This window comes from Sphaerodactylus townsendi, linkage group LG06 (assembly GCF_021028975.2).
Source record: "Sphaerodactylus townsendi isolate TG3544 linkage group LG06, MPM_Stown_v2.3, whole genome shotgun sequence".
In the NCBI taxonomy this organism is placed as follows: Eukaryota; Metazoa; Chordata; class Lepidosauria; order Squamata; family Sphaerodactylidae; genus Sphaerodactylus; species Sphaerodactylus townsendi.
In genome coordinates this window covers 122,233,051-122,255,592 of record NC_059430.1, presented here as the reverse complement: position 1 = coordinate 122,255,592, position 22,542 = coordinate 122,233,051, and the positions used below count along the sequence as shown (strand labels likewise).

The window sequence follows — 22,542 nt, the reverse complement described above, 5'->3', positions numbered from 1 at the left end:
TTTCGCACAGTAAAATCCAGCTCCAAAGTGCATTGATAGTGCATTATTTTGCATGTGCGAAAATGCCAACAACAAAAAAAATCTCTCTGAGGAAGAGTTTGCAGACTCCGGGGTTGGAAACACCCGGGGATTTGAGGGTGGAGTCTGGGGGTGTGGGTTTTCAGGAGAGGAGGGACCTCCATAGGGTCATGCAAGCCGCTTTCCAGAGCAGACCTGTTGTTTGCCTGGGATGCCAAGGTAGGTCAATGGCCGCAGGGTTGCAAAACCAAATGCACCCCCCCCCCTCCATCCCTGCAGGTTTTTAAAGAGAGGCTTTTAAAGAAAGGGTCGGATGGCCATCTGTCAAGGGTGTTTTGATTGTGGCTTCCTGCATGGCAGGGAGTCGGACTAGATGGCCGATTGTGTTCCCTTCCAACCCGATGGTTCTCTCTGTTTGTGGGTTCAAAACCGTTGGCCCCTTTTTGCAACCGGACCCGTTGAGCTCTGCAGACTCCACCACTTTTTGGGGGGAGGGGGGGCGGAGATCTCCCAATTCTCCGCTGCTGCAGAAGGGGGGGGGGGAGAGAGAGAGAGAAAGAGAGAGAGAGAAAGAGAGAGAGACTGGGTTGGTGCAACTCCTTCAAAACGGTGGATGAGCGCGCAAGCCCTGGCGCATCTCCGCGCGTTCCTGCCCTCTCTCCGGCTGCGACTGCGGATGCCGTGGACGATGTTGCGGCGGGGGCGCCACCAAAAGTTCCAATCCCGGGGAAGTCCCATCCCTGCGTCTGTTTATCCCAACTTCAACTTTCAGAAGGAAGGGGGGGGGGTAGGAGGGAATGGTCTCGGTCGCTCCTCCCTTTCTGGGAATCCTTGGGTGGGTCAACTTGGAACACTCCCGGTTTCCCTCGCCCTCCCCGGGCTATATGAGCCTGGGGAAAAGAATTTTTTTTGGTGCAGTTCCCTCGCCTTTGATTCCAGCCACAGGAGACGTCGGATGCTCAGGTCTTCAGCCCTCTGCCTCCAAACGCCTTATAAACAGCAGGTAGGTCCAGGGGGCAAACGTGGTGGGTGGGGTCCCAGCCTTCTCCTGGAAAACGCGCGGCCGCTGGCGAGCAGTTCCATTAGGTGGTTCTGCACCGTCCTCTTGGGTCATACAAGATTTTTCTCTGCGAGGCTCCTGCATCCCGAGCAAACATGTCCTGGGAGTCAGCTCAACAGCGCCGTTGAATAGACTGCAGTAGACTTCTGAGCAGCCCTGTCAGGTTGCAAGGAATTGGTTGCGCTGGCGGGTTCGGTTCTGTTGGAAGGAAAGGCGGCCTGGGGGATTTCGTCAGGGTGGATCCTTGGATGAGGAGACGCCAGAGAGGTCCAAGGAGAAGAAAGGTGGCGTGATATAGCTCGATCTCATCAAAGTGGACACTTGGATGAGGGCAACCAGGGAAAATTCTGCAGAGCAAGGCAATGGCAGACTATCTCCTATTGTATTCTAGAAGAAGAAGAAGAAGAAGAAGAAGAAGAAGAAGAAGAAGAGGAGGAGGAGGAGGAGGAGGAGGAGGAGGAGGAGTTTGGATTTATATCCCCCCTTTCTCTCCTGCAGGAGACTCAAAGGGGCTTACAATCTCCTTGCCCTTCCCCCCTCACAACAAACAATTCCCCTGTGCAGGTAGGTGGGGCTGAGAGAGCTCCGGAGAAGCTGTGACTAGCCCAAGGTCACCCAGCTGGCGTGTGTGGGAGTGCACAGGCTAATCTGAATTCCCCAGATAAGCCTCCACAGCTCAGGCGGCAGAGCGGGGAATCAAACCCGGTTCCTCCAGATTAGATACATGAGCTCTTAACTTCCTACGCCACTGCTGCTCTATTCTATTCTATTCTATTCTATTCTATTCTATTCTATTCTATTCTATTCTATTCTATTCTATTCTATTCTGCTGATATGCTGCTCTTCCTCTTTCCAGCCTATTAAGATGCAATCCTAAAACCACAAATATACAATCAATGAAAACCCCAGAATCCATGAAAGCTCCTTGGTGGGGGGTCTCCATAACTCAGTTGTGACTTGAGGGCACGTACACGTGACAGGTCTACGCCCAAGAACAGTGCTGTGAATGCCATGGGTTGGATTATCTATGTTTGCCAACCTCCTGGTGGGGCCTGGAGATCTCCCAAAATCACCACTGATCTCCGGAGGACAGGGTTCAGTTCCCCCGGAAAAAGTGGGAGTTGCTATAGGTAGACTCTGTGCCATTTTACGCCAATGAGGGGCCTCCCCACATCTTGCTTTGCTGATGCTCCATGCCTGAATCTGCAGGCATTTCTCAATCCAGAGCTGGCACCCTAGCTCTGACCACACCCAAGAAGGTCATGGTGGGGGATCAGGGGTGCCGCATGGACAGAAGACCCCTGGGATAATAAGGAGAATTAAGACACCAACAATTGTTGGTGAGAGAATGGAACTATTTAACTCTGGCAGCGAGGAAAACTTGTTCACCTTTACATCTATCAATCCCCTTACAACATAACAGAATGGCCTCCTATCTGTATCATCTGACCAATCCAGATCAGAGAAGAGTTTTTTTCACTCGCTCGCTTCAATGTTTTCCCTTCTGCCGTACTACGAGGTAGATATAACAATCTAGAAATGTGCAAAAGGGTGCGTTCATGTGATGCAAACCAAATAGAAACATTAACTCACCAATTATTCCGTTGTCCTAAATCGGCCAGTATTAGAGTCAAATACTCTAGGTTGCTTTCTATGATACCTGGCGAGCTGGATGAACTGAGCAGACTAGTGTTTTTATTAAATAATTATGATGCTACATTCTGTAAAATGGCGCGAACTTGGAATATGCTGCCACAGGAGGTGGTGATGGCCACTAACCTGGATAGCTTTAAAAGGGGCTTAGACAGATTTATGGAGGAGAAGTCGATTTATGGCTACCAATCTTGATCCTCTTTGATCTGAGATTGTAAATGCCTTAGCAGACCAGGTGCTCGGGAGCAACAGCCACAGAAGGCCACTGCTTTCACCTCCTGCACGTGAGCTCCCAATGGCACCTGGTGGGCCACTGTGAGTAGCAGAGAGCTGGACTAGATGGACTCTGCTCTGATCCAGCTGGCTTGTTCTTATGTTCTAACTTTCTGCTGGAAATATTCCATAAGCAACAGCATGTATGAATCAACTTCATTTGTTATATGTTGCAAGCTTGTATTTTGATTCAGTTTTGAATGTGATTTTATACTGTCTATGCCAAATAAAGGCTAAATGAATGAAAGAATTAAGACACATGGGCGAAAAGCTGGCAGGATCCATCCCCCTGTGTTGCACCAGGTGCTTTTTGTGACTGGCGGCTGCTAGCCACTGGCCTCTCCCAACCTTCTTGGGTGGGGCTGGAGAGAAACAGACAAGCAACGCTGAAAGAAGTTGGCAAGGGAGAGGCCCAGTGGAGTGATTCTCTGTAGCTGCCAAGAAGAGCTCTGGTCGGTTCAAAGGACAGTCGCAGCTTTGGGTGGATGGAAACAGCAGAGACCCTCTGCCATCTAATATCTACCGTTACCCTAATTCAGTGATGGCGAATCTTTTTGAGACCGAGTGCCCAAATTGCAACCCAAACCCCAGTTATTTATCGCAAAGTGCCAACCCGGCAATTTAACCTGAATGCTGAGTTTTTAATTTAGAAAAAAAAACTAGTTGGCTCCCTCTTCCTCCGCCCCACCTGCTCGAGCAGAGGCCAGCCTGCTCTAGCCTTCAGCAAGTCCTGCGTGCACCACTCTGTGCCTCTCTAGCATCTCTGCGTCCTCTGCGCCCCCCCCCCCCAGGCAGAAGCCACCCAGAGCACAGGCACCAGGCCTGCCAGCCAAGTCCTCCCTGGTCACCACGGTGCGCGCATGTCATGCTCAGTGGCCCAGGCCAGTCTAGATATGTGTGTGTGGGGGGGAGTGATTTTCCACCCCCCACATGATGAACTCTGTGTGCGTGCCCACAGAGACGGCTCCGAGTGCCACCTCTGGCACCCATGCCATAGGTTCGCCATCACTGCCCTAATTGCACCATGTCTATTTATAAGCCCACTGATCTAAGAAAAACCTGGTATGTTCCCAGCCCTTTCTTCTCACAAGAGGCCCGAAGAGGCTGGTGGTGAAACTTTCCACTGCAAAGCAGATCACGTCTTTGAAATGCGATTGTTTTCCTTGAATGGGTGGGAGGAGACGGTTCAGGGACAACCAGACCAGCCAAGAGAAAAAAAAAATACTCTGGGGGGGTCTGAGGAACATGTAAAACTGTCTAGAAGAGGAATTTCCAGACAGGGTGTTTGGAGGCTCAAGGTTGGCTCCAGCAGACACTGGCTGAGGTGTGGGAGTGAGGCAAGAAAAGGGATCCAATTTGGATGCTGTCAGCGTTGCCGTGTGTGCGTATTGCTGTGCATTCCAGCTGTTTCCAGTGTGTTGCTGTGCATTCCACATATGTCTTTGCCACCCTCATGGATGGAAGGCGGGAAGGTTGTTTGCAGTGAGGGAGAAGGGAAACGTGTGTTAGGCTTGCAAAACCATCGTGGAACGATGCCTCACTACTTTGACTGGATTCCCCCCCTTTTCGCTGTAGGGTCTTTATGTTAGCCCAAGGGTCAGCAACCTTTACCACCCAAAGAGCCATTGGGACCCGTTTTCCACAGCCCCGAAGATCTATGGAGCCATTTCCAGTTTGGCCCCTCCACTCACCTTTCCTTCCAGCACTGGGAGGCGGAGGCGCCGGGCAGGGAAACCCCCTCTGCCCGGCGGAGCAGGCAGTCGCCTGTGCTGTGGGGCATAGGGGGGATGGCATCTGGGACCTGCCCAGTGCCGCCACCTCTCACGCTGTGGGAGGCAGCAGCGCTGGTCAGGGAAACCCCCTCTGCCCCAGCTCCGTGGGGCAGAGGGGGGTTGGCAGCTGCGGAAATAGCAGAGGGGTGATGGCGGCTGCTCTGGAGGGACATGCCCACACCACCTTCCGACCTCCTGGGGTTGGAGGGTAGCGTGGGTGTGTCCCTAAAGGCCTCCAGAGCAGCGCTGGAAGGAGAGGGGAGGGGAGGGGAAGCGAAAAGCGGCGCCCTCACACAGAGAGCTGCCTCTGGTTCGGCCCCTCGACTCACCTTTCCTTCCAGCGCTGCTCTGGAGGGCTGGAGGGACATGCCCACGCTACCCTCCAACCTCCAGGCCATGTTGAGCCGCGGTATAAGGCTGAAAGCCGCATGCGGCTCCGGAGCCGCGGGTTGCAGACCCCTGTGTTAGCCCATCTAAATGCCTTCCCCTCAGTTGTACCGTTCGGACGGTACCAATGAAGGGATATTTTTGTGCGTGGTGTTTCACGCTCCAGAGAGATGACCATATCAGCCTGTTGCTGCAAAAACAGGAAGTAGTCCTGTGGTACCCTTAAGAAGTCACAAATTTATTGCAGCTAGTACCAACATGAACGGGGGACCACATTGTCTTGGCTGAATGCAGCTTTCGATGGTTCTTGTACTTTTTTTGGGGTATCCTTCCAGGCTTTACCTAGAAATGACACTGTGTGTTTCCTGCACTTCAGAGTCAGGAAATGCTGTTCGTTGGGTGTGCCCTAACTGCCTCGAAGCATCTGGACTCTAAATCACAAAAGTTGTATAGCACAATACCTTTTTAATGTCCTTAAGGTGCCACAGGACTGCAGTTTGATTTACTTTGCATGTGTGGACATGTGTTGTCCAAGGCTTTCATGGCCAGAACCAACCGATTGTTGTGGGTCTTCTGAGCTGTGAGGCCATAGTCTGGTAGTTTTCGCTCCTAACGTTTCAGCTGCACCTACGGCTGGCATCTGCAGAGGCAGGCCAAAGAGAAACACATCCTATTGTGACATTCCTTTGAAGATGCCAGCCATAGGTGCAGCTGAAACATCAGGAACAAAAATGACCAGACCATGGCCACACAGCCCAGAAAACTCACAACAGCTAGCATGCCAGGATGTGTTTAGGTCAGGCAACATACAACCTATGGGTTCCTCCTTTGCCATCAGAGGTGGAAGAGGATTCCATTACCAGGGGCTAAGCCAGACAGGATTTTTGGGAGATCCATGAGGACTGCACGGTTGCCAACTGCAGGTTGGGCAGTTCCTGGAGATTTGGGGTGGAGCTTGTGGAGGTAGAGAGCCAGAATGTAGAACAGTTCTAGGTAGGGTGGCTGACTCCCTTGAGAAAATCCTGGAGATCTAAGGGTGGAGTCTGGGAAAAAGCTTGCTTTCTGCTGCTCCAGCAACTGGAAAAAGGAGTAATGGATTCAAAGTACAGGAAAAGAGATTCCACCTGAACATCAGGAAGAACTTCCTGATGGTAAGGGCTGTTCGAAAGTGGAATACACTGCCTCGGAGTGTGGTGGAGTCTCTGTCTTTGGAGATTTTTGAACAGAGTCTGGATGGCCATCTGTCAGGAGTGCTTTGATTCTTTTTTAGCACTTCAGAGAGGAGGACGCTCTGAGGGGGGGATATGACTGGGAGTTCATATGAAAGATGAAGGATGGGGTAGAAAATGCTGACAGAGAGAATTTTTTTTTTTTTTTTTTCTCTGCTTTCTCACAATACTAGAACCAGGGGGCATCCATTGAAAATGCTGGGGGGAAGAATTAGGACTAATCAAAGGAAACACTTCTTCACGCAACGTGTGATTGGTGTTTGGAATATGCTGCCACCGGAGGTGGTGATGGCCACTAACCTGGATAGCTTTAAAAGGGGCTTGGACAGATTTATGGAGGAGAAGTCGATTTATGGCTACCAATCTTGATCCTCTTTGATCTGAGAGAGAGATTGCAAATGCTCAATTGACCAGCTGGTGCTTCCGTGGAGCAGCTTGGCAGCAGGAGAGGCCATTGCTTGCAAATTCTGTGGCATGTGAGGCTCCCTAAAGGCACCTTGATGGGCCTACTGCGAAAAGCAGAGAGGCCTTAGGACTAGATGGACTCCTGGTCTAGATCCAGTCCGGCTTGTTCTTATGTTCTTATGTTCATTCCATGATTCCAACCTGAATTAAAACCTACGCGCCATGGCAGGAGGTGGAGATAATGCAGACTGGTCTTTGGTGGTCTCTTCCAACTCTATGATTCTAAGGGAAGAGTTTGGAGAGAAGAGGGGCCATAGCAGGGAATTAGGCGACAACCTAATCTAAAGCTGCCATTCTCCAGGCGAGCTGATCTGTGCTGTTTTGAGATCAGTGGGAATTCTGGGATTTCTCCAGGCCTCAGCTGGAGATTGATAACCCTAGTGGGGAGACTGTCAGAAATCGACCTGGTTTTGAGATGGTTTCAGTTGGGTGTCCTTTCCTTTCTTGTCTTGTCTCCTTTTTTTTTTATTCATGTTCCCACCATGCCCAGGGTGCAGCCTGACACTAGCCACACCCTGCGCCGACTGAACTGAGCACAGTGTCCTAGAATGCTGAGGACTGAACACCGTAGCTTCTACATGCCGAGCAGATGGTCTAACACAAAACCACAGCCCCTCCCTGGAAACCCATCCCTGACTTTCCTGAAGTCCTGGCTTGAAAGATCATTTCCACCCCCTTCCATTTTTGTTTTGTTTTGTGTCTTTCAACATCAAGTCTGATGAAGAGTTCTGGGGGACGTGGAAAGCTTGCATACCGCACTGCCTTATTTGGGTTGGACTTAAAGCCATCGGAAAGTTTTTGTTTCACGATCTCCTGTGCTTTCTATTTTTAAGGGATTAATTGATCTGTGCAGGTGCTTTGGAGCTCTGGCATGTGTTCCTTGAAGAAATTGAAAATTCCCCATTCCCCATTTTTTACAAGCATAAGCATAAGCATTTTATTGTCATTGTGCATGCACAACGAAATTTACAGCAGCATTCCTCGACCGCACAATATACCAGAACTCTCCTAATTTGGCCATCCATCCTACACTTCTTCTCTTCCCTTCCCACCCATCCCTACACAGCCCCAAACACATCGCAACACGAAGCTGCTTACGGAGTTCAGAAGTATTGTGCCACAGCTCTCAGAGCAGAAGCCGTCTCTCAAGCGCCTCTTTGGTCCTAGCGTTTTTTCGATAGACTCTGTATCGTCTGCCAGAATGACGCTGGTAACAGTTTCAAAAAGAGAGTGTGCTGGATTTAGAGCACGGTCTCTTGTGAATATTTTGCGAGCTTTCTTTAGGCTTTGGGAATTACGCCAGAGCCTTTCCAAGAGGAGAGGGCAGCCGATAATCCTGTGTAGCGAAAGTGATCACTTACTCTTTGCCTTCCTATCTGCCACTGTGCAACTGGAGAACCATACACAGATGCAGTAGGTTAAGACACTCTCTATAGCACAGCGGTAAAAGGACACCAGGAGTTTTCCATTCAGTTGTTGTTTCCTTAAAAGTTTCAGATAGTACAGTCTTTGCTGGGCCTTCTTGACCACCGCGGCGGTCTGTACGCCCCAGGTCAAGTCCTCTTTAATCATAACGCCCAGAAATTTAAATTTCCCATGTTAATGACGCAGAGTAGACTTTATCCAGCCAAAGCTGCGTTACCGAGGCAAGCAAAGTGCAACTTCAACAGGCTGGCACAGCAGAATAAACATTACGCCACGAAGTAGTTTTACTTCCAAGAAGGCTTTTATCTTACGTGCAGTTACTTACAGTATATACAAAATCAACCAACAGTTGGACAGCATGCTCCGCAGAAACTCCAGAACTCCCTAGACACACTACTAGTGAACAGGTTCTACTTTTATACATCAGTTAGCCATCACTGTAAAGGTCAGTTATCTGGTTTGTACTGGTTCTGTACAGTCACATCTGGTTTTTGACAGGTGCTTCTCCAAGCAACCTCTGGAAGGAGCTGTCAACTAGATCATTTTGATCTGTCTGCTCACCAGATGCATACCAATTTTCTACATTCTCTGACAGTTAATGGCCCACTGCCCTGAAGTGGCAATTAGATGCACATGGGGAAAAAGACAGGCTCTTTTTGATGCTGTCACGTGTGTGTATTTGTGTCGCTGAATCTTCCCCGTATTTTGAAACATAATTTTTTAAAATTAATTTTCCATATAGATTATGCTGATTATTTAAAGGAGAACATGAGTCTTTATTTAACAAGCATTACAAAGTCTGAATGAATAACATCAAGCAGACTTCAAGGAAAGCCTACCAACAACGACATTATTCAAACTTATGCCCGAACTGCAAATGCTGATGCGGAAGAAATTGAAATCTTTTATGCAAATGAGCAGGAAGGAATTGATCACACGCCCAAGTAAGAAGTGCTGATAATCATAGGTGACTGGAATGTAAAAGTAGGAGACAAATCGGAATCAAATACTGTTGGCATATTTGAGCTAGAGGCGTGGAATGGAGCAGGAGAGCAACTCAGAATTCTGTGAAGGTAGCAATTTGTTTGTTGCAAACACTTGCTTCAAGTTGCCAAATGGACAATTGTGTACATGGGCATCACCAGACGCCCAGTGTAGAAATAATAGATTACATAATATGAAGCAGAAGATGGAGAAACCCTATTCTCACTGCTAAAGCAAGACCGGGAGCTGAAGAAAAAGACACCTGAGCATTGATAGTGCCACAATACAATCTGAGCGACATTTCCAATGTTTAAAAACCATGAAAATAACATATTTGCATTACTAAGCCCTATCCAGATGACTGGGGGAAGGCAGTGTCAGGGAGCGGCCAATTCGTTCACCCCCTCCACTGGAACAAAGGTCACCTGTGCTAGCAGAGGGGGCAAAGGCACCAGCAGCCAGCTGCCCTTAGCTCCGTGGGGCAAAAACTGGAAGTCAGGGCTGCCATGGAGTTCCACGGGCATCCCCATTGGACACTGGTGTGAGGGAGGCAGGCTGAGGCATTCCTGGGATGGAGAAGACATTAGCCAGCTTCCACCCAGATTTGCAGCCGGTTGCGCTATGGCTCAGTTCCTGGATTTATGCCACCCTTTTGAATGCTGTAAGTCCATTAGGCCCTATGGAGGGTTTTCTGGTGATAGGGAGGGGGTTTTTTTTTTGGATTTTTCTCTCTTCCTGCATATCCAAAAAGCCCTCTGGAGGCAGCAGGGAGGCATGGCAGCAGTTCTGTCTCTGGTCGCCTCCACAAACTGGATTGGGCTGTCAGTTCAAGTACAGGTAAACCACAAGGACTATGAGTTGAAATAAGACATATTCTCAAGGAAGACGAAGAAGAGTTTGGATTTATATCCCCCCTTTCTCTCCTATAGGAGACACAAAGGGGCTTACAAACTCCTTGCCCTTCCCCCCTCACAGCAAACACTCTGTGAGGTAGGTGGGGCTGAGAGAGCTCCGAAAAGCTGTGACTAGCCCATGATCACCCAGCTGGCGTGTGTTGCAGTGCACAGGCTAATCTGAATTCCCCAGATAAGCCTCCACAACTCAAGCGGCAGAGTGGGGAATCAAACCCGGTTCCTCCAGATAAGAGTGCACCTGCTCTTAGTTACTATTCCACTGCTGGAAGAATGCCAAAAGATATGAAAAGCCTTGATGCATGATGAAGAACTTTTTAAAACTGCTAAAGATAGATGAGAAACACAAGTAAAAGGCAACAGAAACAGAATCAAAGGTCTCATTGCAGCTTTGGCCCACAGACTGGAAACAGTCAATTTACATTGGAATTCCCAAAAAAGGAGACATCAAAGACTGCAGCAACTATTGGACAATCCCATTACTTTCTCATGAAAATAAAGGGTCATAATGCAAGACATTGAAATGTCTTTGGCTGTGGTTTTAGCTTCTAACGTTTCACCAGCATCTGTTCTTGTGAAAGATGTGAAAGAAATGTGAATTGTGAAAGATCCAGCTCTAAGTTCTCCACCATGGAGCTAAACACATCTCATCGCGATGCCTTCTGAAGATGCTGCTTCAAGCAGGTGCAGTGTGAAAAAAATTAGGAGCTAAAACTCAATGCAGAACATGGGTTACGTTTCCAGGAAAACCCACATCAAATTCGTATTATTCTGCCATTTATTTGTCCAAACTGGCACTTGTGTGTTTTCTTATCCAATACTAGAGGGCCCAGCCACGCGTCGCTATGGCAATTGTCCTTCTCATCACAGCTGCCTGCAACCCACACAGATGTCTATGCAGGTGTCTAATGTATCCGCACCATAACGCCTGTTTGGGGTCGGTCAAATGGAATCCTCTGAAGCTTTCCCTTTTTCAATTCACATTGGTATATGGTGGTGCCTTGTTTTAGTATAAGGTCAACCCTTTCCATGAACCCACAACGGAACTGCTCCAGGCCGAATCCCGCTGTCCATCAGAGGCTGGTTAACACGCTACAGTCCTGGCTTGAGGTAAGGCAGAACTGGGGACCCAAGACAAGAATGAGCCCATCTGAATCTCAGAGAGCAGCAGAGGCAGGGTGGTGAGGCCCTCAGAGTACGAGCTGCCAGCTCCCTGGGTTCTTAAAGGCCATCGTGCAAAAGAAGCAGGGGCAGTAGGGTTGGTTCGCTCCCATCCCACGGATTTTCTTAGAAGAAAAAGGCAAATTCCAGCTCGCTTTTAGTAAAAGAGAGCTGTGGCGAGTATGGGTGAGGAAGTGGGTAAGTGGTGGTTGGATGTGAGGGAGGGCAGAGTGGCGTGTGTGAGGATGAGCTGGATGTGTATGAGAGTATGTGTGTTGTGTGGTAGCAGTGGGTGAGGCAGAGAGTGAAAGTTACCTGCATGTGGGGGGGGGGAACCCCACCTGACGTCTCATACAGCAAAGTGTGTATGTGTTTCACTTCCACGCATATTACCTACCAGTATTACCTATTTACTGTTTTCACTGCTCATATGTGGCCATCTCTGCGAACATTCTAAGGGCATACTAAGCCCTCAGGCCATAGACAGACAGGCTGCACAAACATTCTAAGGGTGACAGTTAAACAGAGCCAGCTTCATGGCCTGGTGCGCCAGGAAAAAGACATTTTACCTGGCTCAGGTATGGACTTTCAGTGATTTGAAGGTCCAATTACCTGCCCGCAACAGGGAGGAACGTCATGTGAAAATTGGGGGGCAATCCGTCCAGCCATTTTGGCATTAGGGCGTGACTAACAAAGTCACTGTTAGCTTTTTATATATATAGATTTGAGGAGCTGGTCAGTTGGTTCTTATCACTGGGGCAGGTGGGTTTAGTGCACTACAATTAGAAGTGTGTGGGGAATAGGGAAATGTGGAGACAGAGGAAGATCTCCCAGAAGGGTGTCTAAACTGTTTTTGCCTTGCATCTGTAAGCTTTTAAGTGTTTTGATAAATGGAGAGAAAAACCTTCCATCTTGGATGAGCGTCACAGAAAACATCAGGGTGCGGGCCTCTTGCTTCAAATGTGCCCCCCAGAGATTTTGATGTACGGAGAAGGCCCCAGCTAGCCTGATCTCATCAGATCTCAGAAGCTGAGCATAGTTGGCCCTAGTTAGAATTTGGATGGGAGACCACAAAGGAATTCCAGGGGAAGAGGCAGGCAATGGCAAACTGCCTCTGAACATCTCTTGCCTTAAAAATCCCCCAGCCTCATCATGTCAGCTGTGACTTGATGACACTTTCCTCAACTACAGCCTTCCTGCATGACCCAACAAAGGCCCTTTCTGCACTAATCACTTAACATGTTTGTAAAACGTTTTCACTCCTTCCCCTTACTATGATGTTTGTCCGCATTCACATCCTCTGAGGCAGGGGTCTGCAGCCTGTGGCTCTCCAGATGCTCATGGACTACAAATCCCATCATCAGGAAGGCAGGAAGGCTGTGGTTGAGGAAAGTGCCAGGGGCTGATGGGAATTGTAGTCCATGAACATCTGGAGAGCCACAGGTTGCAGACCCTGGATTCTTGGCTGCCCTAAGGGGTTTTCCCCTTGTTTTGGAGTTTTTATTTACCGTATATACTCGTGTATAAGTCGATCTGCATATAAGTCAAGGCACCTAATTTTACCACAAAAACTGGGAAATTGACTCACGTGGAAGTCGAGGGTGGGAAATGCAGCAGCTAATGTAAATTTCAAAAATAAAAATAGATACCAATAAAATTACATTAATTGAGGCATCAGTAGGTTAAACGAATATTTATTTCGAATAAAAACAGTAAACTAGCACTGTAAGTGGAAAAGAGGGTCAACAAAAACAATATAGTCTCAACAATAACTTTAAAAGTACAAAAACCTTAGCTCAACCAGCAACCAAGCTAAAATACAACAGTTAAAATCCTTCAAAACTGGATTTTTGGTCAGGGGAAGAATGTTTATGTTAGCAGTACCAACATTTCAGAGTATCTTTAGGAGACCCTCCTGATGATACCACCCAGGTTTGGTGAAGTTTGGTTCAAGGGGTCCAAAGTTATGGACCCTCAAAAGGGTAGCCCCATCTACTATTAGCTCCCATTGGAAACAATGGGGGATGGGGCACCCCCTTTGGGGGTCCATAACTTTGGACCCCCTGAACCAAACTTTACCAAACTTGGGTGGTACCATCAGGAGAGTCTCTTGAAAAATCCCTGAAATTTTGGTGCTGCTAGCCTAAAAACTGTGCCCCCTGGCAGCCGACTAAGTAAAAACCCTAAAATATTTTTTTAAAATACACCTGACTCGCATATAAGTCGAGAAGGGCTTTTTCAGCACAAAAAATGTGCTGAAAAATTCGACTTATATGCAAGTATATACGGTATTTATTTATAATTGATTTTGTATACCGCCCCTCCCCCGAAGGGCTCTGGGCGGTGAACAACACAATAAAACAACAATTACATTAAAACCCCATTAAAACAGCAGATTAACAAGATTTCATTGGCGTTACATTGGCGTTATTTGTCGAATCCATGTTTCAGTGCTTCTTGCTGCGATTGTCTGTAACTCATACAATGGATGCTTTAAAGAGTTTACCCTCCCTCTGGGAAATAAAAAAAACCCACACAGAAATGATGACAATAAACAGGCAAGGGTGAATGAAATGAGCTCAGAAACACAATAAAATGGCACTGAAGGAAAAGTTTGGGGACAGCACAGAGGCCTGGAAAATTTGCACAGCAAGTGAAAACGTTTTGAAAACATTCAGGCTAAATAATCGTTTTAAAAGGGGATATTCATTTAAAATGTTTTGAGGCTGGAAAGAAAAATGTTTCTGGAACATAAAGGGGGGAAAGAACGTGGAATTGCACGAAGGAAATGTTTTATTTCCTGACTCAAAATATGTTAAAATGTTTGTGCAGGAAGGGCCACAGTCTCAAGGTGGCTGATGTTTCAGGAGGAGGTGGCTCTTTTGAATTTTTAAAATTATGTGGTCATTTGATTTACATGTTGCCCTTCCCCTTGATGGGTTAGCCAATATTTTCCGTGATGGTATTTTGTTAACGAATTAGTGTGAGATAGACAGTGGTGGGATCCAAACATTTTAGTAACAGGTTCCCATGGTGGTGGGATTCAAACAGTGGTGTAGCGCCAATGGGGCTGGGTGGGGCATGACGGGGGCGTGGCCGGGCATTCCAGGGGTGGGGCATTGCTGGGCGGGGCTGTGGCAAGGATGCAGCCACTGCGCCGGTCCTTGGGCAGGAAACGAATGCACGCAGGCACAGGCTGCCCCGCACCTCCTGCTAGACTGCTTCAAGTTCTGTACACTACTTCTGAGGAGCGTAGGAGGAGCGTAACTAAGGCAAAAATCACGTGGCAAAATCACCAATTAGTAACCCCCTCTCGGCACACACAAATAATTAGTAACCTACTCTCGGGAACCTGTGAGAACTTGCTGGATCCCACCTCTGGAGATAGAGATATAAAAATAACTGTGTGACATACTCTATTGAAAATGCAGATTGAGGAGTTTATTTTCTGTATGGAACACATCTCTGATAGAGAAACCATTTTAACACTGATGGATATCAGAAAAAATGGAGTGGCCTATCAGGTTTTGAAATTTTGTTTCTTCCTGTTCTAAGGTTCCGTATTAGAGTGAAGGGCAGCAGAAAGCCCCACATAGAGAAAACGAAAGAATTGTCCCTTGATTCTTCCACTCTGCAACTCCAGTCACCATGAAGACTTTTCTCGGACTCCTCCTTCTCTCAGTGCTTCTAATTTCAGGTATGGAGCTGCTTGGGGAAAGCAAGGGTATGGTTCCTTGGGGGTGGGGTGTTGGTGGGCCCAAGTCAGATCCAAGATGGCATCATTCAGTGTTACTTCACTGATGTCAACAACGGGCTATTACGCACATGAGTAAAACAGGTTCGACCCAGTTCCCTGAGGAGGGTACTGACCTAGGTCGAAGCCATTGTTGTTCCCCACTGCAACCAGCTTGATCCCAGCTCGGAGGGCAGAATCATCCTGTGCCACTTCGCCGCTCCGTTCCGATTGGCTACTGTTCTACGGCCATGTTACCGTCTATCCCCACACACCTTATTAAAAAAACTGCCACAGGAATGGAGGGACGAAGGTGGCGTTTTTTGATTGGCCAGCTGTACGCATGCCCGAAACACTCAGCTGTGATTGGCTGAATGGGGGACTCCTGGCACCAGAGATTCCACACTTTACTGGAATCGAGCTGAGTTCAAGCGTGGTTCCCTGAAAAAGTAGTAGTTCCCAACTGGAGTAGGAAATTGGACTGTTACACGGGGTGAAGCTGGTACAAAACCACGTCGATCCCAGTGGTTGTGCAGAGCACTTAGGTCGAACGCAGCTCGAACTTAGGTCGATAATGCAAGTGCGGAATCGACCAACATAACTAATCCAATGAATGGTTTACAGACTATCACATCAAACCATCTGAGGTTTGCAAACCTTCTGCTTGCCATTCAGCCCCATGTAGGGCAGGTGATGATAAACAGGTCCCAGGGCAGAGTTGTGTTGTGGTTAAGAGTAGTGGACTATAATTAGGAAAATTGGGTTTGATTCCCCACTCCTCCACATAAAGCCTGCTGGGGTGACCAGTCACAGTTCTCTCAGAATTCTCTCAGCTCCAATTTCATCAAGGTGTCTATTGTGGAGGAAAAGACAATTGTAAACCATTTCGATACTTCTTAAAGATTTAGAAAAGTGGGATATAAAAACCAACTCTTCCTCCCCAAGTGTAGTCCTTGGTGCTGGCGGAGACCAGCGTATCATCCCTTTGGCTGGAGATCTGGAATCACAACTGATTTCCTGATTACAGGAAAATGGACGCTTCGGAGAGTAGGCTCTATGGAATCACATTCCCACTGATGTTCCTCCCCTCCCCAAACCCTACTCACCCCAGACCCCACCCCACAAATCTCTAGACACTTTCCAACCTGGAGTTGGCAACCCTAATATTTGGATGTACATGGCCAGGAATTCCCTTGTATTAGTAGGCCTGAAGTAGACCTGGGTTGTGTCTTCACAGAACACAGACAACTCCCTGACCCGGGAGAAAGAAAAAAGTGATGATATAATGCTCGATTGATGTATCTCAGAGGCGTTCCTCCCATTGGGCAAAGTGGGCAGTTGCCCAGGTCACCACCTTGTGGTGGGGGGCGACAAAAATGCAGGTTCGTTTGTGGAGTTCTTTTGTATTTTCAGTGTTTTCCCGTTTTTGGCCTGCAGGGGGCACAGTTTTTAGGCTAGCAGCACCAAAATTTCAGGGATTTTTTTGGGAGATTCTCCTGATAATATCACCCAGGTTTGGTGAGGTTTGGTTTAGGGAGTCCAAAGTTATGGACTCCCAAAGGGAGTGCCCCATCCCCCATTGTTTCCAATGGGAGCTAATAGGAGATGGGGGCTACACCTTTGAGGGACCATAACTTTGGACCCCCTGAACTAAACTTCACCAAACCTGGGTGGTATAATCAGTAGGGTCTCACAAAGATACTCGGAAATTTTGGTGCTGCTATCTTAATAGTTTCACCCCTGACAGCAGGCACCCCCTAAATTTCCCCAGATACTTCGTTTAAATCCACCCCCTTCCTGCCAATGCTTGTTTTCTTTCTTTCTTTCTTTCTTTCTTTCTTTCTTTCTTTCTTTCTTTCTTTCTTTCTTTCTCTCTCTCTCTCTCTCTCTCTCTCTCTCTCTCTCTCTCTTTCTTTCTTTCTTTCTTTTATCCTCTCAATGCCTAATAAAGGTTATTATTATTATAAAATCCACCCCCTTTGGCATGGATTTAAAGGGAGAATCTGAGGTCCCCAGTTTAAACATTGAAAGTGATGCTGTTTCAGGGTGGCTGCCCATGGCAGCAGTGGCATAGCAGGTTAAGAGCTCGCGTATCTAATCTGGAGGAACCGGGTTTGATTCTCCGCTTTGCCACCTGAGCTGTGGAGGCTTATCTGGGGAATTCAGATTAGCCTGTACACTCCCACACAAGTCAGCTGGGTGACTTTGGGCTAGTCTCTCAGCCCCACCTACCTCACAGGGTGTTTGTTGTGAGGGGGGAAGGGCAAGGAGATTGTAAGCCCCTTTGAGTCTCCTACAGGAGAGAAAGGGGGGATATAAATCGAAACTCTTCATCTTCATCTTCATGGGGGGGGGAATCAAACTCAGGTTTTGCCCAGGGCTCCAGTTTGTCTAGGTACGCCACTGAATCTGGTAAAGGCTAGTAATGAAAACAGCCAAATGCTTTAGAAGGACATCACATGACTGGTGCCAAGTTCCGCCCTTTCCCCCCTAGGTTATACATTTTTTTCATCTGATATACTGGGTGAGGAATGGCAGTTGAGCGGGGACACAATTGCTCTCTTTAAGCATTTGAAGGGTGGTTATTTAGAGGTGAACCAGGGGTGTAACGAGGCAGCCCTGGGCAAACTGTAGCCCTGGGCAAAACCTGAGTTGGATGCCCCCCCCCATGGGCTGCCACTCCACCACGACCAAATTTCTTTTTGCACCAGGACATTGGTGCCTGCAGGGGGTGCATTTTTAAACATATCAGCACCAAACGTTCAGGGTCCCATCAGGAGACTGCCCTGATGATACCACCCAGGTTTGGTGAGGTTTGGTTCAAGGAGTCCAAAGTTATGGACTCCCAAGGGGGGGTGCCCCATCCCCCATTGTTTCCAATGGGAGCTAATAGGAGATGGGGGGTACAGTTTTGAAGGTCCATAACTTTGGCCCCCCAGAACCAAACTGCATAAAACTTGGGGAGTGCCATCATCTCCAGATGATACCCTGAAATTTTGGTGCTGATACATCCAAAAATGCACCCCCTGCAGGAACATCCTAGAAATTTGCCCAAGAATCTTTGTTCTGCATTGAGTTTTCTGCATTGCTGTCAATGGGGGTTGCAGGCTGTGGGGGGCACATTTCTGAAGGCACAGTCTCAAAACTTTCAGGGTCTCATCAGGAGACTTCCCTAATGATACCCCCCAAATTTGGTGCAATTTGGTTCAGGGGGGCCAAAGTTATGGACCCTCAAAACTGTAGCCCCCAATCTCCTATTAGCTCCCATTGGAAACAATGGGGGATACGGGCACCCCCTTTGGGAGTCCATAGCTTTGGACTCCCTGAACCAAACCTCAGCAAACTTGGGGGGTAGCATAAAGACAGTCTCCTGATGATACGCTGAAATTTTGGTGCCACTAGCCTAATAACTGCGCCCCCTACAGGCCACAAATTGAAAACCACTAAAATACCCAAAAACGAACCCAGCATTTTGATGCCCCCCACAAGGTGATGCCCTGGACAGCTGCCCACCTTGCCCAATGGGCATTACGCCAGTGCAGGGAGCTGTTCCTGTTGGCAGATGATAAAACTTGCAATAAGGGTTTGAAGTACAAGTGAAAAGGTGCAGGCTGAATATTAGGGAAAGAAATTACAGTAAGAATTGTTCAACAGTGGTATCAGCTACCTAGGGAGATGGTGAGTTCTCCCTCACTGGCAGCCAAAGTTGTGGTTGGATGAACACTTGTCAGGGATGATTTAGGCTGATCCTGCATTGAACAGAGTGTTGGACTAGAGGGCTTGCATGTCCCCTTCCAACTCTGCAATTCTGTGACTCTCCTGTTTTCCCTTCCCAGGTTCCTCTTTGGAGTGTGACACATGCATGGCTCAAGCCAATGACTGCACTGGAAAGAAACAGCCCTGTTCTTCTGGCCAAGATCGTTGCCTTGATGCACTGACTGTATTCACAATGGGTGAGTCAAGGTGACCATAAGCTAGGCGAAGCGTCCGAACTGATGGCAGGATCGTTTGGGCCAGCGTGAACGTGGCAAGCAATTTCACACCAAATCTGGCCATCTGGCTCTTGAATTTGGTAGTATCTGGCTCAAGACTGGCAAAAAAATTTCTTTGGAGTCTCAAGCAAAAACTTCTTCTCAGGGCCTACCTACATGGAAGTTTTCCTGGAATCCTCCATAGTTCCACTTGGGATGACCCGGGTGCAGCTAGCAAGCCATCGGAGCAGTTGGGAAATAAGCCTGATATGCTGGTGTGCTAACATTATTCTTGATAAAACATAGAAGCAGTGTCATGAGACACTCTAGAGCAGCAGTGGCGTAGGAGGTTAAGAGCTCGTGTATCTAATCTGGAGGAACCGGGTTTGGTTCCCAGCTCTGCCGCCTGAGCTGTAGAGGCTTATCTGGGGAATTCAGATTAGCCTGGGCACTCCCACACACGCCAGCTGGGTGACCTTGGGCTAGTCACAGCTTTTCGGAGCTCTCTCAGCCCCACCCACCTCACAGGGGGTTTGTTGTGAGGGGGGAAGGGCAAGGAGATTGTAAGCCCCTTTGAGTCTCCTGCAGGAAAGAAAGGGGGGATATAATCCAAACTCCTCCTCCTCCTCCTCCTCCTCCTCCTCCTCCTCCTCCTCTTCTTCTTCTTCTTCTTATTCTAGAATGCACAAAAACAGGATGGTTTTACCATAGGAGCAGTGGCGTAGTGGCTAAGAGCAGGTGCACTCTTATCCGGAGGAACCGGGTTTGATTCCCAGTTCTGCCGCCTGAGCTGTGGAGGCTTATCTGGGGAATTCAGATTCACCTGTGCACTCCCACACATGCCAGCTGGGTGACCTTGGGCTAGTCACAGCTTCTCGGAGCTTTCTCAGCCCCAACCCACCTCACAGGGTGTTTGTTGTGAGGGGGGAAGGGCAAGGAGATTGTAAGCCCCTTTGAGTCTCCTGCAGGAGAGAAAGGGGGGGTATAAATCCAAACTCCTCCTCCTCCTCCTCCTGGTCTGCCGTAGAAGAGCTACTTTGAAGGCCTGTGAGGCCATAGAGGCCGATAAGATTTTGGGAGATGCAAGCTTCTAAAAGTGAATGCTCCCTTCCTATATTTCTGTCCCCCACTCCTACATTCCTGCTGCACGACCTTGGGCTAGTCACAGTTTGTTCAGAACACTCTCGGCCCCACCTACCTCACAAGTTGTCTGGTGTGGGGAGAGTTTGTAAAGCAAGGAGGTATCTTTTTTGAGTGATGTCTCCATTTTACCTCCTGCCTCAGAAGGACACCCATCCTCTTTAATGAATGTCAATTATTGAAGGATTTCAGACCAGGATGTTCTTAGGCTGAAAGTAAAAGCTTGGTCCATTCCACACAGCACCAATAAGACATCCTGAGGAGGGGTGTGTGTGTAGCATCCTATTTTGAGGACATAAAACTACCAATCCTCCTCCCCAAGTCATCTGCAAGTCATCTCCTCTTGCTGTGTAGAGCGCAGGAGCTGCGTAGATGCCAGTTTCATCCTATTCATGCCCAACATTTTGTGGTGCTGTCGGGATTCTCCATTCATCCTCATACCTACGGGACCGCATCACCCCTTATGTCCCACAGAGACCGCTGCGTTCGGCAACGGCAGAACTGCTGGTGACCCCTGGCCCCGCGATGATACGGCTGGCCTCGACCCGGGCCAGAGCCTTTAAGGCTCTGGCCCCTGCCTGGTGGAATGCTCTACCTCCAGCTGTCCAGGCCCTGCGGGACCTTGGTGAGTTCTGCAGGGCCTGCAAGACGGAGCTATTCCACCGGGCTTTTGGAGAGGCCGGCCGTGGTCCTACTGCCCCCCCACTGAATCTGAGGCTGCCTGTCTCCATCTTTTTATCTCTGGTTGGGCCTGATCCATTGATAACATCGCGGGCCCTACCTTTCTCCTCCCTTCCGTGGCCTTGGTTCGGGCGCCTGTTTTAAACAATTTTCGTTTAAATTACTTAGTTATATAATCTATTTGCTGCCTAGGTTTTAAGGGATTAAGTTTTTATAGGCTGATCCGTTGATTTGTTGATTTGATTTGTTGATTTGCTGTTTGTTGGAACAGCCATGTTGTGAGCCGCCTCGAGCCCTTCGGGGATGAGGCGGCCTATAAGTTAAATAAACAAACAAGCAAACAAACAAGCAAACAAACAAACAAACAAACATACCCAACCCTGTCCCACCTGTTAGAAAGATGGGCATTTTTGCTTGTCTTGGAACCTGACCCGGTTTTGTTTTGATCATTCCGAGAGGGTTGGATTTTCTTATTCCTCCCTCAAGCACGCAAATGGAAAAGTATCGTTTGTGTTGGTTAGGTGGAGAATGTTGTGTGGGGCAGGGATCCCCAGCCTTTTTGAGCGCAAGAGCACGTTTGGAATTCATTTGTGTCAGATGCAACCACAAAATGGCTGCTGTGAGAGGCAGAACTACTACTACTATACATACGCACAGAGGACGCTGAAGAAGGGGAGATGAAAAGGGTTGGAAAAAATACACTGGGAAGGAGGAATGACTAGGAGAATAAAACCAGTGTAATATTATTTAATGTACATTCAAAAGCTTTCACAGCTAGATTAAACTGGTTCTGTTGGGTTTTCCGGGCTGTGTGGCCGTGGTCTGTTGGATCTTGTTCCCCACCCTGGGACATGGACAATATACCAACACCAAACACTAAACTAGACACAGTGTGAAGCAGACTTCCCTCTGTGATACACCTCTGAAGATGCCAGCCACAGATGCAGGCGAAATGTTAGGAACAAGATCCACCAGACCACGGCCATGCAGCCCGGAAAACCCACCAGAACCAATATTATTTAAATAATTTGCACAGCCAGTGAGATCTCCATTGGCCAGTTAGAAGCCCTGCATGAGCACTATGTTGGAGATACCTTGTTAGCTTTTGGGAACGGAGACGTCTCTCACCTCTGTTGTTTGATTTTCAGATGCACCAAGTCCATCAAAAATAACCAGCAGAGTGAAATCCTGTTTTACTAAGATCGAATGTGAGAAATTAAAACCTGGGAGCTCAGTGAACTTTGGAATGGTTGGGGCCGTTCTTAAAAATATTGAATGCAGCAGAGCCCCGGTGATATCAGGATCCTTCTTCCTGGCTCTCTCTAGCTTCCTGTTTTTGAAGTTGCTCTGGTAAGAGGCCCCTCTGCCAGTGACACAGCCCTGAAAAATACTTCCTCCTCGCTTCTATGCAATTTTCTTTAGAATCCTGTTATCCAATCCTTTACAGAGATTTGTGTCTGCTTCCCTTTTTATGTGCAAATTAAATGACACAATGTTCTGTTTTTATATGTAAAGTTTAAAGCTGTATCAAGTATCCAGTTAACTACAGCCTCGCATTAAAAACAAACTATGGAAAGAAAGACAAGAAGCGTAAACGAATCTTAAAGTACAAAAAACAGTTGTCAACATGGATGTCATTGTATTTGTTTCCAAAGGTCAATAAACAGTCTTCAAAAGTT

The 22,542-nt window shown here is 48.0% G+C and overlaps 1 protein-coding gene across 2 annotated transcripts; it reads left to right on the top strand.

Annotated features, from left to right (window-relative positions):
* The first annotated feature begins 200 nt into the window (after window positions 1-200).
* LOC125434142 (phospholipase A2 inhibitor PIP-like) lies at window positions 201-22,542 on the top strand. Of its 2 annotated transcripts, none has more exons than XM_048499138.1 (4): window positions 201-237; window positions 14,894-15,035; window positions 18,908-19,024; window positions 22,012-22,542. In XM_048499138.1, exons 2-4 carry the CDS (start codon window positions 14,987-14,989, stop codon window positions 22,215-22,217), a joined length of 372 nt encoding a protein of 123 aa, XP_048355095.1. In that variant the 5' UTR covers window positions 201-237; window positions 14,894-14,986; the 3' UTR covers window positions 22,218-22,542. The 2 variants fall into 2 exon arrangements, with proteins under 2 accessions (XP_048355095.1, XP_048355094.1); XM_048499137.1 differs by lacking the exon at window positions 201-237 and adding an exon at window positions 859-1,021.